The 17,674-nt window shown below is 42.8% G+C and overlaps 1 protein-coding gene across 1 annotated transcript in view; it reads left to right on the top strand.

Annotated features, from left to right (window-relative positions):
- LOC138493140 (zinc metalloproteinase-disintegrin-like ohanin) overlaps positions 1-17,674 on the top strand; it is a 415,575-nt gene that overhangs the window by 81,241 nt on the left and 316,660 nt on the right. Inside the window, exons 5-6 of the mRNA XM_069620331.1 lie at positions 12,650-12,726; positions 13,480-13,654. Of these exons, the coding sequence (XP_069476432.1) occupies positions 12,650-12,726; positions 13,480-13,654 (252 nt within the window). The remainder of the gene's footprint in view (positions 1-12,649; positions 12,727-13,479; positions 13,655-17,674) is intronic.

Here is a 17,674-nt window from a genome sequence, read left to right as displayed (position 1 = left end):
TTATAGTTCATACACAAAACACGTGTTGCAAGCCCTGAAGAATGCACAAGTAAGTAATGAAAACATTTAATGGACTGAGGAAATTAAGGAAGGGTTCAATGCACTAAAAAAGGCAATTTGCACAGCTCCAGTTTTAGGAATTCCCAATTATTCTGAGGAGTTATTTTTATTCTCGCACACAAATGGGACAGTCATGACAGCAGTACTCACACAGAGAACTACATTGGAGCACAAACCCTTAGCATACTACAGTGGGATCTTGGACCCAGTTATGAGAGGTTACTTCCCTTGCAAACAAACGTTGGCAGAAGCTGCGTTTGCTATCGAGAAATCTTGCAAGCATAGTGATGGGGTGTTCCATTATGTTATTTGTTGAGCATGCTTTGTTTGCTGTTTTGGGGAAACCTAAGGGTACACTAATGTCTCAAAAAGCTCCTGCCTATGAGGTGGTTATATCAAACCAAGCAATCAAAATAGTCAGATTTAAAATGGGAAATGCTGGCACGTTTGTAGCCGAACCACTGGCAGTGGATGAGCAAGTGCATGATTGCTCAAACTATGAGGAGTTCTATGACGAGATACCGAGAGTGAAGGAAAATTCTCTAGCAGATGGGAAGGTTCTCTTTATTGATGGTTCTTCTAAGAGTCATCAAACTGAGGGAGAAAGGCATTTAGGCTCAGCTGTGGTAAGACACAGAGCCAATGGGGAATTTGAAGTGGTAGCAAATGAGAGACTACTGTCTAATTTTTCAGCACTGACTGCAGAATTTGTGGTGCTTATTGTCATGCATGAGAATCAAGCCGTGCATACAGGGTTAGCACATGGGAAAAGGAGGGTCTACCTCTGTGCAGACACGCCGCATTATAGGACAGGCTTATTAAGGCACTACATCTTCCGGTAGCCATCACAGTAGTTAAGTGCGCAGCACACACTAAACATGCTGACTTTATTTCACGTGGAAACCAAGCTGCAGACGAAGAGGCCAAAAGAGTTGCATATTCTTCTGATATTTTTAGACTTGATACTCATAATGTGAAAGAGAATATGTTTGTGAATGAAGGGTTTAATCATTTATCACATACCCAATTAATGGAAGTACAAGGTGGACTTCCCAGGAAGAGAAAGATCTGTGTATGCAGAGGGGGTGTTGTTTATCGCCTTCCGAAGCATTGTGGCGACAAGACAGCACTGGTAAACTGGTGATGCCTGTAGCCTTATTAAGGGTGGTGTTAGAACAGCTACACTACCCGGCACATGTCACTATGGAGAGCCTAGTGACATGCACTGACTAGGGAGTGACTAGGGAAAGCCTTGCAGCAACCATTGCAGAGGACTAGTACCGAACCTGTTAGAAAACGTTGCTTTTTATGTAGTAAATTGCATTGTATGTCAAAAGCTTACTGCTGGCCACATGCTGCAAACAATTAGAAGAGAATGTCTTCGACCAAATGGTCCTTTTCAGCATTTACATATCGATTATGTTGATATGCTGCAGATTTGTAATGGATATAGGTATATGATCGTGGTAGTGTTCCCGTTTTCAAGATGGATTGAAGCTGGTCCATGCACACATCCTGATGCCACTTATGCTGTGAAGTTCTTAGTGCAAGAGGTATTTCCTAGATGGGGAGTATGTGAGGTGTTGAAATCAGATAATGGTCCTCATTTTGTGAATGAGGTATATGAGCAGATTAGCTTATTGCTTTGCATTAAACACAAGTTTTCTTCTGCTTATCACCGGCAAGTGAATGGAAAAGGTGAGAGTATCAGCGGTCAATGGCAAAGTTGAAACTGACCCTGAAGAAGGGATGGCTGCATTGCCTGCCCCTTGCATTATGTGTATTAAGAAATCAGCCTGGTTCTGACCACCACCTCACACCCCACAAAAGAGTTAAAGGGAGGTGAATGCGAACACCTCTGACTCCTCCATCGAGGACTAGGAGTGATGCTCAGACAACTGCAGACTTGTTAGGAAATGAGTTACGTGAGTACTTAATATGTATTACTGCTAGTATCGCTGTCATTTCAGATAAATCAAGCGAACACGGTGTCAGTCTTAAAACACAGATGAAGACCGTACAGCATCCGGACCTGAGAGACTATGTGTTGCTAAATTGTTAGCTGGAGATAAGGTTCTAATAAGGAACTTCACGAGAAAGTGGCACAAGCTCAGATTTAGCAGCCCTTTTGTCGTGGAGCATATTACTTCGTCAGCAGTCAAAGTCCTAGTGAGATGAGCTTGGATACACCTAGGAGATGTAAAAATCTACCCTGTAGAGACTGCTGCACCCCCAACTCATTTGAAGCAAGTCAAGGACAAGAAGTTCAGCACGTGCAGACTCAATCAATGACGAGGAAGAAGGACGCAAAGACTGTCCAGTAGACAGATGAAAGTGTACATTTGGACTGTGGCTCCCCTGAAACACTCTTTGTAGCTGCTAGAAAGGAGTGATAAAGCTACTGTTCTTGAGCCACAGGAGTTTGCTGACATTCGACTTTGGAGTGCTGGAGTAAACAAAAAATGCCAGATTTAGACTTTCTGTTCGACGATTGGAAGAGGTTACAGTTCCCTGACTCGTTTATCACTGAGTTTCTCTCTGGAGGTTCCCATGGTGCTGTCAGATGTTGACATACACAGACTGCTTCTTCCTGTCTTCATATTTATACTGAGAGCTTACCCTGCTCTTTTTGGGAGGAGCACAGATATATATACTTCTGTCCAAGATCCTAAAAATGGCCCGCTGATTAGACGATTATTGGCAGTAATTATACTGTCTTTTGTTGCAATACTGTTGTTGATAGCAAACCTTCTTGAGGCCAAGGCATGAACATTTTATCAGCTGTGCCTTTTACCCATTCGGCATGATATTTTCTAATTTTGGGTGTGTATCTCGGTAATGTTTTGCACAAGTGTAGTAGGGGAGTGTCCCCTCTAATGTCAAGTCATTTTTAAATGTCAATACTTGCCGAGTCTTTTATTCTATTACTACTATCAATTATATCACAACAATCAATTCGGGACAGCACCATCAATCGCTGCCCATTATCCCAAAATTTCCACCAAACAATTTCCAAGCCTACACAATAGTATTATCTTTGTTTCTTCGTTCATGATTTTACCAATTCTTACTATCCTGCTTTTATTATTGACAATCTGAGAATTGTATTTTATTCTATTTCTTCTCAACTGATACTCTCCTATGGTTGGCATCAATTGCTTGTTTTTTAGGGTCTGTTAACCAGGCAAATTATTTGCTATTGTTCTATAGTTTTGGCCTACAATCTATATTATCACAATCTAATACAAAATATGTCAACTTTTTACACTAATATGTGTTTACAACCACAAACAAACGTGCACAACAATTTCTATAATCGTCATCTTTACGGTGTCTAGCAAAAGTATCTCATCTCTTATTTTACTCCATTTTGGAGTGTGTTGCACATCCTTCCTTGGCCTTGCCACAGCAATCCCTTAAAATATACTCTGTTCCAGAGATTTATGTGGTCCCATCTATCGTCTTAAGAATAGGAAACGAGGTATCACTCCTTAATCAAACCCCATTTCGTTCCCCTATCATATATATACATGCAATACGATCCCTGGCCTTTTATTTGCCACTTTTGATGTTTCTACTTAAGTCTGTTGTTCAGTTTGAGCCCTTTGGTATCGACTCTTCCCCAACCGACCACTTTGCCTTCTGTCCGCAGGGCACCCTTGGGGACCGGATAGGAATTTCTTCAAAGAGGAACCTGGCAACCGTCTCAGTTTACACGTGTTTTTCTCCCGCTCTCCACAGGAACATCCGCAGTCTTTGTGCACATGGTGGAAGACGTCAAGAATCCGAGAGTCTGGATCTGAACCAACTGCACCGCTACCAAAATGTGCAGTAGTGCCTTCTGCATTCCAATTGCCAGATGTGAGAACCAATAAATTATCTCAGGCCCAAATAACTGGACAGACTCAAAGAATATGGCAAAATACTACTTTATTATTAGCTCATTAAAGTAGGGAAACCAGGCAAACAAACCAATTGTAGCTCACACACTCGCAAAGCATTTCCATTACACAAAAGTCTTTATACTTCAATGTGCTTCATCTATGACGTCATCCTACATGGTGAAGGCACTCCCCTGCATGATCACGCCAGAAAAAATACAACCCGCTAGGGAAACAAGGCCAAGAGATTCTTGCAAGGATAACAAGTTTTGATCACACCAAAAAAAGGGTAGGACAGCAAAGAACTCTGCTGCTCAAGAACGTTCTGCCAAAAATAGTACAAGCAGAAGGTGATAAAGAAATACATCGTCACTCAGGATGTCACATATACAGTAACAAACCCGTGTGGATGGTTGGTGAAACCCTATACATGGGTGGCCTGCTCCTTTTGGGTTACCAGGCTGCTATTGGTCCCAGGCTTAAGATCCTGCTGACTCACACATTCTTCTCTCATTCCATATCACACCATACGCATCCAAGTTTTCCACCCTTGCTTTGGACTATAATTTATTCCTCCCTGTCCCTCGTATTACAAAGTGTGTCATTATGAAATAAGGTGGTATGGTCGTGTTCTTTTAGATCTTTTATGACCACTGGGTCGATGGTTGGTGGTCTGGGGTCACCTACTATCACGGAATTCAGGGGTCTCATACTGGGGCAATTTTGGTTGTCATGGTGAGCTGGGTAGGGGTTGGTTCTGCTTTGGCCTGCCTGTGATAAATGTGCATTGCAAGGCACCTGGTATTGTCTTGCAGCCTTGCAGGGCACATTCCTTCTTGAAATAACACGTATTTGCAACAGTTATGGAACAAAGGGAAGTTTCTATGGGAGCTAGCAGCATGGGTCCCTCTATCATCAGCGCTTGGGCCTGTTCAGGATTTTTTATTGTATACGGGTTTACTGCACCGCCATGCAGGGCCGAATGTTTTACCATAACTACAAAAATGGTGCTTCCTTATATGTGCACACTAAATCTATGCATTTATATATATTATTGTGTTTGTTCAGGGTTTCTTAGCATACCCTCCTCCCCTCTGGTACATTGCAAGTGTGGTTATGGGATTTGCATTACTCTAATCCACCTAGGTGGGTGGGAGAGGTTCATTTGATTCCCAACCTTGGCAAACAGTAAAAACCTATTTGTCTGGAGCTTTATGAAGATGGGCCTCATTACGAGTTTGTTGGTCCGGAAACAACGGTACAGGTAAGCTTGAGGGTACCAGTGTTTCCTGACCGGCAAACTACGAGTTCTGTGAGCGGGTGCCTTTCAGCCCGTCCAGGTCTGACATGCCGGGCAATACGGCACCTGCTCGCAGACCTTGACGGATGCACCGCCACTGTGGCACACAGTGGCGGTGCATCCGTCCTCCCCATTGAGTCGACTAGGACTGGATTGGAATGGGGATTTTATTGAATCCGGCTGCAACCGTGCCAGTATATACTGGCACGGCTACCACCAGAGTCATAATGAGGCCCAATGTCTATTTTCCTGGTCTTGCAATATGTGTGAGGAGACCACGATTTTGTCCATTCTTAGCTTCAATTTAGTGCTATTTGATTTAATTATATTGGATGCTATTACTCCTCTTAGCCTCTGGAGACTTGGTTTCTCCATCTTGCATATGCTTTTAGCATCTTTGATTGTTAAATACTTGGACCTTCCAAATGTTCACTCCTTTGCTTAATCTAAGAGAAATATGTCATGCATATGTAGCTTATCCTCTTTAACTCCTTTTGTGCCTTGCAGTTGTTTCTTGCTGTGGCATCCTTGATCCTAAGCCAAGCAAATATTCTTTGTTCTTGCACAGAGCTGTACTCCAGCGCCTGCCAGCTCTGCAGCCTTGGTCTCTCTCCTTCAGGCTTCTCGTTTACTATTTTATACAGAGTTGAAGTCCATTTTATCATTATGGCTGCTTTACCTGTGTTATATTTTCTACTGAAGCAATGTTGTATAGCTTGGGCGTGAGATGACTTGCATTGAGTCTTTGAGCAAGTCATCCTTGCGCACTGTATTGAGACATGGACATATTTGACAGTTGAACTGCCATACCTTGCTGACCCATTTGCTAAGAGGGTCTTTCTTTCAGTGGCAACAAGGTGCGGGATGAGGTGGAAGACCCTCAGGTCTTGCATTTCACCAGAAACGTGCAGCCGTCCTTTATCTGCATCCTCAAAGCCTAGTCTGACAGGGTTGCTTTTCAAGGACATCCATACACCCTGCACGACTGGCACATTCGGCGCTGCAGCAAAGGTGATCCCATCGTGGGGAGGGGGTTTGGATGCTTAGCGACCCGTACTGAACTCGGAGCAGCATTGCGAGGGACAGCAATGAACAACTCACGGCAGTGGTCACCGGAGGAGGTGAAGTTGCAGTCATTGTGAGCAAAAGCTATTTATAGCTAATCGGGGTAGCAGGGAGGAGGTCTGGAGGAAGAGGCACACGGAAGGAGCCTCACCGCATGAGTGAGAAGCTGATACAGATTCTTCCGGCATAACGTTCTACACATTTGTAGTGGCAGGTGCCATTATCTTCTATGCTCAGCTCCACTGGTGGAGGAAAATACTAGAATCCAAACTCTGTAGTTGTCATATTACACTCATAGCTCCCCCATGTGGAGGATAAAATAGTACACTTTCTTCCTTGGTTTCAAATTAATTCCAGGGCATTTTATATTAGCTCTCAGGAAGAACAGTGAGGGTGGGGCGAAATTATTATCTAATATAAGGAATTGTTTTTTCTGTATTCAAGGTTTTCTCTGTGGATAGAAAAATTATCAGAATCCAAAGAACAGAGCTGGTGGAATTGACCTGAGGCAGCCTCTCTATACTGGGCTATGTTTTACAGTGAGGAGGACTATCTCAGCACCATCTGATAGTGACAGTAGGAGGAACTCCTGTCTGAAGATAGCTGGGATTAGAAAGGAAAGGGACAGTCTTGGTACAACTTTGACAGTCCCAGCACCATCTGGAAGTGACAGTGGGTAGATCTACTGTCCGAAGATAGCTGGGATCTGGAGTTTGAGTCAAGAGAGAACTTATTTCATTTTTGGATTTACCCTCATCCTCAGTACTTTTACAAAGGCAGACATTCTGTTCAGAATATAACTGGGATCAGTTCAGTTATTGGTTATCGACAAAACCATGCAAAATATAGAGGCACCACTCACATTTTGACAACACCCAGGGAACCTCTAATTCCATGGGAAGATTGGAGAGATTTGTTTACATTTTATTTTGTGCTATCGGGTGGTGAAAGATACTCGGATGAGAGGAAGTATTCAACATTAATGTGTTGTTTGGGGGCAGCAGCTGTGTGCATCATAAAAGAATGGCCTGATGCTGTGGATGAGGGTGCAGCTGCTGGAGGGAGGGGACATTGGGAAGGTGTGTATGCAATGGCAATGAAAAAATTACAGGTACAGTTTGACAAACAGATCAATATAGTCTTAGAGAAGTATAAGTTCTTCTCAAGAAGACAGGGAGTGGGGGAGGCAGTAGACTCAGCTGAGGGTGTTATTGGCATCATGTGAATTTTACGGGAAATGGAAATGAGTCTATCAGAGACCAAATCATGATGCACACATCTAAATCTAAAATACAGGAAAGGTTGTGGCAGGCAAGGAATCCTCCTTTACTAGACGGATTAGCAATAACCAAGGGCATGGAATTAACTAGCATGTGTTTAAAGTTAGTGAATTCCAAGAATAACAAGGAGAGTGTACAAGCTATAGTGGATAAAGTGGTAGACATTGCAAGTGGTAGTGATGAACCTAATGTATGTTTAGTGAAGAAACACACGGAAATGGGTCGGGGTCATTATGGTGTGAGAGGACCTATTGTGTCTGGCGGGAATAATGCATTTGCACATGATAACGGCAAGGAACAATGCCCCAGGTGTGGGTTTGAGAAACATGCCATGAATGCTAAGGAATGCCCAGCCATGAGAGTGAAATGTAGACATTGTGGAAAGACGGGGCACTTTGCAAGGTTGTGCAAATTTAACAACAATTGTATGGAGACAGAAAAATATGTCCAATTTGTGGGAGAAGGGAGAAGTGAATGGGCAAACAAAATTGTGCATATTTTGGGAGGTAAAGAGAACAATGACGAAGAAGAGTATGTGCTCCTGGAAGTGGAAATTGTAGTGGCGTCGTCCCTAGTGATGCATTAGCGGACTCTGGATCTCCATATATCATAATTTCGGAAGAATAAAAGGAAATATGGGGTGACACAAGCCACATACTACACAACACTGACATAATGCCAAGAGCATATGGTGGAAAATTGAGGGAGGAACTGCGGGGTCTATGTGAGCCAGGCATAATAGAACCTATTGGAAGCAGTGAATGGTTGTCCCCAATTTTGGTCACTCAATGCCCGGATGGTTGCCTATCGACAAGTGCTGTAATTTTGGAAAAGTTGTTTGCCAGGGAAGGTTATCCCAAAGTGACTGGGCCTCATTCCGAGTAGGGCGGTAAGGGTTAACGGTCACCGGTAACGAGACCGGTGCCATTAAACCCTTGCCACTCTACTAGAAGTTCCCTTTGCGGGTCCTTCCTTAACGCCTGCTTCTAGCAGGCGTTAAGGACAGGACCCGCAAAGGGACTTTAGTGCTAATAACGGTACTGTAATTTACGGTACCGTTATTAGCGCCTTCCCCATTCCCATTGAGCCCTAAGGGGGCTCAAATGGGAATGGGGAAGGGCCCTGGTGAATGGGGAATTACCGGTCCATCCTACCTTGGAATGGACCGGTAATTACTCCATTCACCAGGGCGGAGTCGGAACGGTTTTGGAGGCAGCCATGCCACAAATAGCGGCGTGGTTACCTCCAAAGTCGGAATGAGGCCCACTGTGTCTGACAATAGTGTTCAGTTGGTATTGAATGAAATGAGGTAATACTTAGACCTTCATGGTATTCAAAACCATCGTACAGCTTTGTATAGTCCAATAGGTCATTGTTTAGTGGAGCGCACAAATCACATAATCAAATAATCTTTACAATTGTCTTTAGCAAGTGGGCTGTAGTGGAAAATAGGAATACACAAGATGTTGATGGCACATCGGACACACCACATGTATTAATGGGCATATCATCATTCTGTATGAAGAGAGGTAGAGATAAGGGTTTGGATATTTTCCTGGATTGGTTAATGAATCAGCAAGAGACTGTCAAGAGAAGAGATGTGAGTAGGGAGCAAGGATTAAAAGTGTGTGACACAGTTAGGATAAAAAAAAAAACGTTAAGAGTACCCAAAGGATGCTAACAATACTTTGACCCAATTGTAATTACCAAAGTGGGTCAGAAACATGTGGTGACCAGTGATGGAAAACTTTGGAGCATGAGACGTGTGGTGATCATGAAATACTGCGATGCATGCAATGGTATCAGGGGTAAGAACTAGTATAATGAAGTGGGGGATGAATGGTACAAGGGAGTTCCTCCACAAGAGAAAAATGTGTGTAGAAGTTATTTGGAAGATGAGTCAATCCCCAACGATCTGAGAAGATTATCAAGTGATGTGATTGCCAACAGGGCACAACCCACATGTAATAATAGTTATGACAACAGTGGGGAAGGTCAGGATAGCAGAAGTGACGAGACATGCCGCATGAGGAAAAGACCAGTGAAATGTAACCATTACAAAATGTATCAATGATATCGTGTGCAGGCACATAGTAGACTGGTTATTGTATATCTCCCTTTATCTCAAACATCTGTGTTTTATTCATTGAGTTTTTGTTACATTCAAATGCTATATGTATCCATGCATAAAATGTGTGAGTTTAATTCACTCGCATAAGTACCTATACACAGATGTCATTATAATATTGTTATCCATAAGGGGGATCATATGTTGTATAGCTCATACAATGTATGTGGCATAGCTCGCGCACCGTATTGTGACATGGACAAATTTGACCGTTGAACTGCCATATCTTGCTGACCCATCTGCTAAAAGGGTCTTTCTTTCATCAGATTTAAAATAAATACTATTATTAGATAACAGATTATTGTTACCTCGGATATTTCATGCATGCTTCTAAATGTCTCATCCACCTTGCATTTCTTTGTATATCCATGCTGCATCTCTTCTGACTTACCTTACTTCAGTCACATCTTCATTCTTTAAGTATTTGAATATCATTTCAGTGTGTCTTTGTGTCTTCTCTTCATGCCGTCACTTTACACTTGTCAGACTTCACTTATAGCTCTTCTATGTTCAGTGGTGTCTGCAGACATCCTACAATGTCCGTTCGAGGGTACATTCGATACGGTTGTCTGAGCGCATATCGTCTCTCATATCTTCGATGTGGTATTGAGAGGATACCTGGTGTCATGCATATTGTCTTCTTGTTGTTTTTCCAAAATGACGGAGGTGATGGGCAGGCACCCATCTGCCTCTCTACAGTATCACTAGTTCTTTTCAATCTGGCAACATATTGTCTTTCTAGGTTTTTTGTCCAATGTAGCTACTTGATTTAAACTTGTTTTTATATATATAGCATTGACAAAATGCACCTCGCTTTTGTAGAACAGTATGAAAATATTTAATTTATATAGTCAATCACTGTATTGCATTGTTCGGAAGATAGCTACAAACAGCTTCGGCAGTGTGGTTCATGGCACCTCTTGATTCCTGTGCAAGCATTCTGGTGACCATGCTCAGCAGAGTTTCTTGAACTCTCCTTTAAAATGGAAGTGCAATATTTTTCTAGGTTCAGAGGTAACACTGCTACTGTTTTGGGAACAAGAATTGTATAGCTATTATAATGTGTTGAATATCAACAACTCTGAAACATTCAAGGATGGCAATATTATAGCAGTGCCATGGTTCAAGTCTGTAGTAAAACCAAACGGTGATGGCTGGAAGGTTTAGGAGCAATCATGATCATTGGCATAGCTCTGGGCAAAGCTCCACGCCATCATGTTTCATTCTACAAAGCTATTAAAGAAGGGTACAGACCATTTACAAATCAGTCTTGATCCCACCCCAAAAGGTGGTGTCCACCCCGAACAGCAATCTCACATCCCTTCTGTACGAGACCACAAACAACACCAGACATGTTTCGGCCTCATTGGTATCGTCCGTTACGTGTAGCTTTGGTCTTCAGGCCCAGCATACTCGGGAGCCATGTCTGAGCCTACTGGTCCCACTTAGCGTGACTTAAGCAAAACTAAAAGATGGCGGATGGAAGATTTAGATGGCGAATGCCAAAAATAGGTTAAAATAGCTTGTGGTCTTGAGCAGAAGGATGTGCACAAGCAGTTCAGGCTAGACTGGCCCTCTTTGGCATTGGACCACACCTAATTTCTATATGTTCCCCTTTCTATAATGACTTTGAAGGATGAAGAACAATTGTCGAGTGCTGCCGAGAACAATGCCAGAGGTTGAGTTTAATGCTAAACCTTCCAGCCATCACTTCTTTTGTTTTTTGAGGCTTAAGTCTGTGGCATGATCCTCTAACAATGTTATTTAAAAAAAGGGGAACATTGCATGCAGGGACCACCAACATTTGCACATATCTGCTGTTAGGTGCCCTGCATGCAATTTTAAACATTTACAAAGCATAGATTAAAAGTACAATGAGCCCGGTTCTGTCCTATCTGCAAAGTGACTACATGGCACAATGGAGCCCACACAGAATTAGAATACTGGATATCCTATGAACTCAGTCGGAAAAGCAAAGGCGAAAAGTGATGGACTACCTCTGGTGGGGGAATGGTAAGGTGGGGCGGCGAGAGTCATATGTTACATGATTGATGTTTCTTGCTATGCAAAACTAAAACAAATATTTTTTTTTTAATAAAAAAAAAAGTAAAAAATTACAATGAGACGACATTTTCATTACCCTTCAGTTTTACTCTGCACTCTAAGGAAACTGCCCGTAAATTACTCTTTGCAGGCAGCGTTAACTAATGGATTCCTGCGGAATCCACTGGCTCATTAGCAGCAGCTAATCTGACATAGATTCCATAGGAATGCATTGGTTTTGCACCTGCATGAAATCTCATGCCAGCATAACATGTGGTGCTCTTATAAGACGGAGGAGGAAAGCACGGCTGAGATGCAAACTCTGCTTCGTGCCCCTCCTGCACTTTGGACGATCATAACAATGGACTGAAGTGCAAAATGAAGACATATGGGTCTCATTACGAGGTGGGCGTAATGGGTTTACCGGCACCGGTATTGGTGCCGGTGCTGGTAAACCCATTCCGCCCTATTATGAGGTTCCCTTGTGGGACCCGCTCAGAAAGTCTGGTCAGACCAGACGTCCTTTACGGGTCCCGCAAGGGGACCAGGGAACTAATAACGGGCCCGTTATTAGCTCCATCCCCATTCCCATTGAGCACTATGGGGGCTCAAATGGGAATGGGGATGGGTTTTTCAAATGAGGAATTACCGGGTCCTCCAATGTTGGAATGACCCGGTAATTCCTCATTCAAGGAACCTGGACACGATTTTGGAGGCAGCCATGGCGCTACAAGCGCCATGGTTACCGCCATCCGTGTAATGAGGCCCTATTTCTTTTACACTTTCATTTTGCACCATGCTCATTTGAAAATGATCCCCTGAATGTATTTTCTGAGCACAACGTGCCATATGCTTTGTCCAGATATGTGAGGAGTCTTGTTTCTGTTTGTAGGAACATTGCTACTATCAAGGGCACGTCACAAATGTAAATGGCTCATCTGTCAGTGTCAGTACTTGCAACGGCCTAAGGTAAGTGCAACTTAAATTGTACTGGAACCACAGAAAATGTTTCCTCTGCAGTCCTCTGCAGCACTTGTAAGAGTAACGTGTGATGTAGTGTACTGACTTGATCATCTATCATGTGAAAAATGTAAGATCAAAGAAAGCAAGGAGGGAAATACAATAAGCAAAGAAATCATGCCATTGAAACAAGGAACCCAGAACATTCCACATTAAGGTATAACAAGCTTTGTCAAAGCCAACAGTTTTGGCTTTTTTGACAGACATAGGGTAAATGCCACTAACATTGCCTTTATATAGTGCTTGCTTTGGTTTGGGTTTATTTGACCTAAAACATTTGACCTAACCACATTTGATTGAATTTATTTGACCTTTTTTCAGTCTAAAATGTGGGGGTAGACCCCCCGCTAGCCCCCCCCACTTCCCCTCAACCTAATCTATTCCCTTACCTGCCCCATATATATATTTAATTAAATTTGACCAAAAATAATTAGATCAAATATTTCATGTCAAATGTTTTTAGGTCAATTATGCTAATACCCTTGCTTCATCTAACCTCATTTCACATCAGTGGATTTGTCATTTTGCATTTTCTGTTATATGTGTAAGCCTAAATATTCCATTATAGCAAATGCTGCTGGCTAAAAGGCCAGCTCTGGATATGGTCTACTCTGATGACTTGGAGCCAGGTGACAACTGTTGCATAGAAGAAACGAGTGACTGTCATAATCTGAGTTTTGCGGCGTGTTATTGTTTTTGCAGTGGGCTGGTGAAGATGCATGGTCAAAGATATGTCATTCAACCACTTCAGCACGCCGAGAGAGGGGAGCATGCCGCCTATAAAAGCGAGCATCTGAAAGTTGAACCAAAAGTGTGTGGTGTCACTGTTACTCCCGCAGAAGATGTACCAGAGCCCCCTGTCATGGACAACAAAGAAGTGAGTTCAAGGGAGTGCTGGCTATTGTGTGCATTTTCTCTAATGGTGGAAAAACATCTTGGGTGACTAGAAATGGTGGTGGACATTTTGTGTGATGCCATTCATGTTACGGAATGTGTGTGAGCCAAAATTCCTACCTGATGTTTGACAGTTGTGACTTAGAATCAACATAGCACAGGAGACAGTCTATAGGAAAATACTGTTCTTTGCAAAGACAACATGATGAGTTTGGCAAGCAACTTGTATGGATGACAATATTTCTTTGAAACAAAACAGGATATCCTCTCTGTGCTCACTGACTAAATAATGCTTTACAGAGGGGAGCACGCTATACAATTTCTGCATTTCTTTGTCAGGTGTGGCTAGTGGTGAGATGGTCATCCAACAAGGTCTTTCAGTCAACCTCTAGGCTAATATCCCAAGCTTCCCCTTGTGCTAAACTTTGGCCAGACTAAGGGAGGTGATGAATGTCTAAAGGGGTTGGGTTTTCATATAAAACTAGATGGGAACAATTGTGCTAAGAGTGTCAAGACAGGTAATTCATATGTTGAAATGGGTTTAACTCCCTGTCCTTATGAGTATTCCCTAATCTAATACATAATTCCAATTGCTGCTTGATATGTCGGTCAATATTCAGGGTCTCATGGTTGTAGCACCCATCACGCTTCTTGAGTCCCCAGTTCCAAGAATATTGCACCAAACACACTTCTTCACCAATGACTTACCAACAAGTATATTTTCCCCCTTGCCTTAGTGTATAATTGTCACGCATTCCTATGAGCAAGTATTTCTTCCCCCTTGAGTATGGTAATTTTTAACTAGTGGTCCTACCAGCCAGCACTCTGAGCCAAAGGTTCCAGCCTTAGCAGGCTCTTCATTTTCCTCTGAATCAACGACTGCTGCCAGTGCCTGAGATCTAGACATTAGAAGGCTGAGGGCTTCTGGTCCTTCACTGTGCCTGGTCTCAACAAGTGTCTGAGATAAAGCCCTCAGCACATTTGGAGCTCATGTTTCTCCTCATAATATGGTCCAAGCCAGTGGCAAAGTCTTCAGCAGGCATGTTGCTCTCTCCCACTGGCACTCCCCACCTCCACGTCAGTAACATGGGTTGTCACTCTCTCTGAAAGCCCTTATAACTTTTGCCTCTACCATGATTAGACTGAATACCCTCTCTGTGCATTGACTGGTGCCTTTCCTTTCTCATTCCTTATTCTCTAGTTCACTCATGATTGCCCTTTCTCTGTTCCCTCCCTTTGGTTCTCTGCTTCCCATCAGGCATCTCAGATGTATGACATGATTCCCTCTCCTTGTCTGATTATACATAATATTTTCCTTTGTAGCGAGGACTGAGGGCTTACAACCCTGGCCAGGCATCTTGAAATCAGGTGGAAACGCCTGTAGACATTTCTCATTGGTGCAGTGTGTCACTACCACCGTGAGAGCCCTTTCAACATGTGGCAGGTGCTCTCCTGAATCTGCGTAGGAGTTAACATGTAATGTGGCTGAGCCATGGGGTTTGTAAAATGTGAGCAATTGTATCTGTCTGAGACTCTCCCAACCTGCAATAGCGTGGGCTAGTGCATATGGACAAATGGGATTCAATATGCATGGTGGCAGTTAGTGATTGGGGATAGCCAGGTCTACTGAGGAGCAATTCTTTTAGTAATCCCAGGAAATACCTTTCTATCCCCAACCTGTTTTGAGGGGTCAGTTATGTGAGGTGGACAACTGTTTGATGATTTATCAAAACTTGCCATTTTCTTCTTAAAATACATGTAGTAAAAGGCCTCAATAGCCCTACTCTGATGAGGATTTACTTGCCTAACCAAAGCTGAGGGGAAACACTCTAACACAGGATCTCTGAACCTCACGCTAAGTAACAAATACACAAAGAAAATATATGGCAATACAACATAACATAAACAACATGCACAGTTTCTAAATGACCTTCTGATGTCCTGGGTGCATTCCCTTCCCCAGGATTCAATGTCAATTCTTCTAATGTTCAATCAATCAAAGGAAGGAATGTCTGAAATCAGTTCTTGATGTTTCAAAGTCAATGTAAATGTTTGTTAACCAAAGTTACAATAATGGTATATTTCTTCTCCTTGGTGAAATATCCACTTTCCACTTCCACCAAATAGCAACAATGGTAATCCCAACCACAGTGATTTGTCACCTCTTCGAGAAGACTTACCACAGTTCAGAATAAATGCATTAGACGCAACTGTCAGTTATGCACAGTTCTTGGTTAACAGCCAGTATTCCATAAGTTACAGTTTAGAATTCACAGTGGAATATTTCTCAGGATGACTTCTCAGCGCTACTGATTCCACTTCAACAACTTCACTACTACTTGATTCACCATGAGAACAGTCACCTTTGTCGCACAGTACTGCACTTTGTTTAGGCTACTACAATGTTGCATCTACTGACAACCAGTTATACCACCACAGGTTCAGTACTTTAGACTACTACTGCACTTCAGTGGTTTTTACTTCTAGATAGGCTTCAACAAGATACACTATAAAGGATTTCAACACCTTCAAGTCTGTCTGCCACAATAATAACATGGGTTTGCCTTTAAGGCTCACTTCTCTCTGTCATCCACAGTCTGTGGCACTACAGGTTGTGTCAACTTCAAAATAGTCTTTACATGTAGTACATATCCCTTCCCCAACTTTATTAGCCTAAGTAATTACCCAGAAGCCTTGGTGTCACTCTCTTAGCTTCAGGTAATGCTTGTACACATATATCCTAGGCCAGTTGCACTGTTATTAACTGCACAGTAACAGATTGCTTTTTAACTCTGGGAAAGGCTAGTTTCACTTTTAATATAGGGAGTCCCTTTGCTTGGGCAATGCTTATTCTCTTCTTCAGTAGTAGATACACTTTAACTTCTTATATATGAAAAGGTATGCCACATTAAAGTAAAGAACAGAGCTCAGTCTTTCCTTAGGAATCACAATTAAGGCGCACATGACAGCGTCTTAAGGCAGTTTCCAAAGGTGAAAGACTTGTATTGAATTGTATTTCATGTGAAAGTGAAGAATAGAGTTCTGTCTTCCTTTGGGAATCACAATTAGGCACACACAGCCACTCTTTGATATAGTTTTCACAAGTTAAAGACTTCCAGAATTATTTTATCAGGATTAGGTATTCGGTAATGGCCTTTGCAAAGTTTACTCTTCCCAATTGATGACACGTGACCAGTGCTTCAGGTATCTATAGTCTGTTAAGGGTTTAACAATGGGTTTAAGGAGCATTTGCTCTCCATGCGAGTAAAAGGACTTTCCTGATGTACGCGAGTGCTACTTTCCCATTGTTCAAATATTAGAGCTTCAATGAACCACTTAATCTCGCTTTAAATCACACACAAGTCAATAGGGAACTAGATACTGTTGCAGGAAATGCTTATGCCAGGTATTAGAATGCTAGGCTTCACTCACCAGTTTCATTAACACTTGCTCTGGGGGTTGCACGCCTTCCATGACTTCTGTCACAAGTTCTACTTCTCTGGCTTCTTAGAGACCTGCATCCTTCCTCTCTGAATGTATCTTTGGTCCGGTCACATGTTTATGGAGTCCCTTTCGCTTCTGGGACCCACGGCTTGACAACTGCTCCTTACCTCAGTCTCCAACATGTTTGCTTCATTGCAACCGCTGCAATCAGGCTCAAAAGGGGAAAGACAACCTCTTTGCACACCTTCTGCTGTGCAGCTTCTGCACTTCAGAGATGGGGGAACAGGACCCTCTCAGTACAACCAGGTGAAATCTGGTGTCTCCACATTCCGGTGTCCCTCTTGGTCTCCCACTTCTGCTTGGTCTGTGAGCTTTGAGTCTTCTTCTTTCTACTACAGATCGCATTCCAGTCACAGTTCCAGCTCCTTCCAATTGCCTTTCCGTTTATACCTCCCAGCTTCCTTCAGGTGTGGGCCATTAGGATGAATTGCCTGACTACTGCAACTGCATGCCTCTTCAGCACTCTTCCCCACCCCAGTACTCATGGGGTTATGAGACA

This window comes from Ambystoma mexicanum, chromosome 10 (genome assembly GCF_040938575.1).
Source record: "Ambystoma mexicanum isolate Mex_15411 chromosome 10, UKY_AmexF1_1, whole genome shotgun sequence".
Lineage (NCBI taxonomy): Eukaryota > Metazoa > Chordata > Amphibia > Caudata > Ambystomatidae > Ambystoma > Ambystoma mexicanum.
The sequence above is the reverse complement of the archived record's forward strand: the minus strand, read 5'-3'. Positions and strand labels throughout refer to the sequence as shown.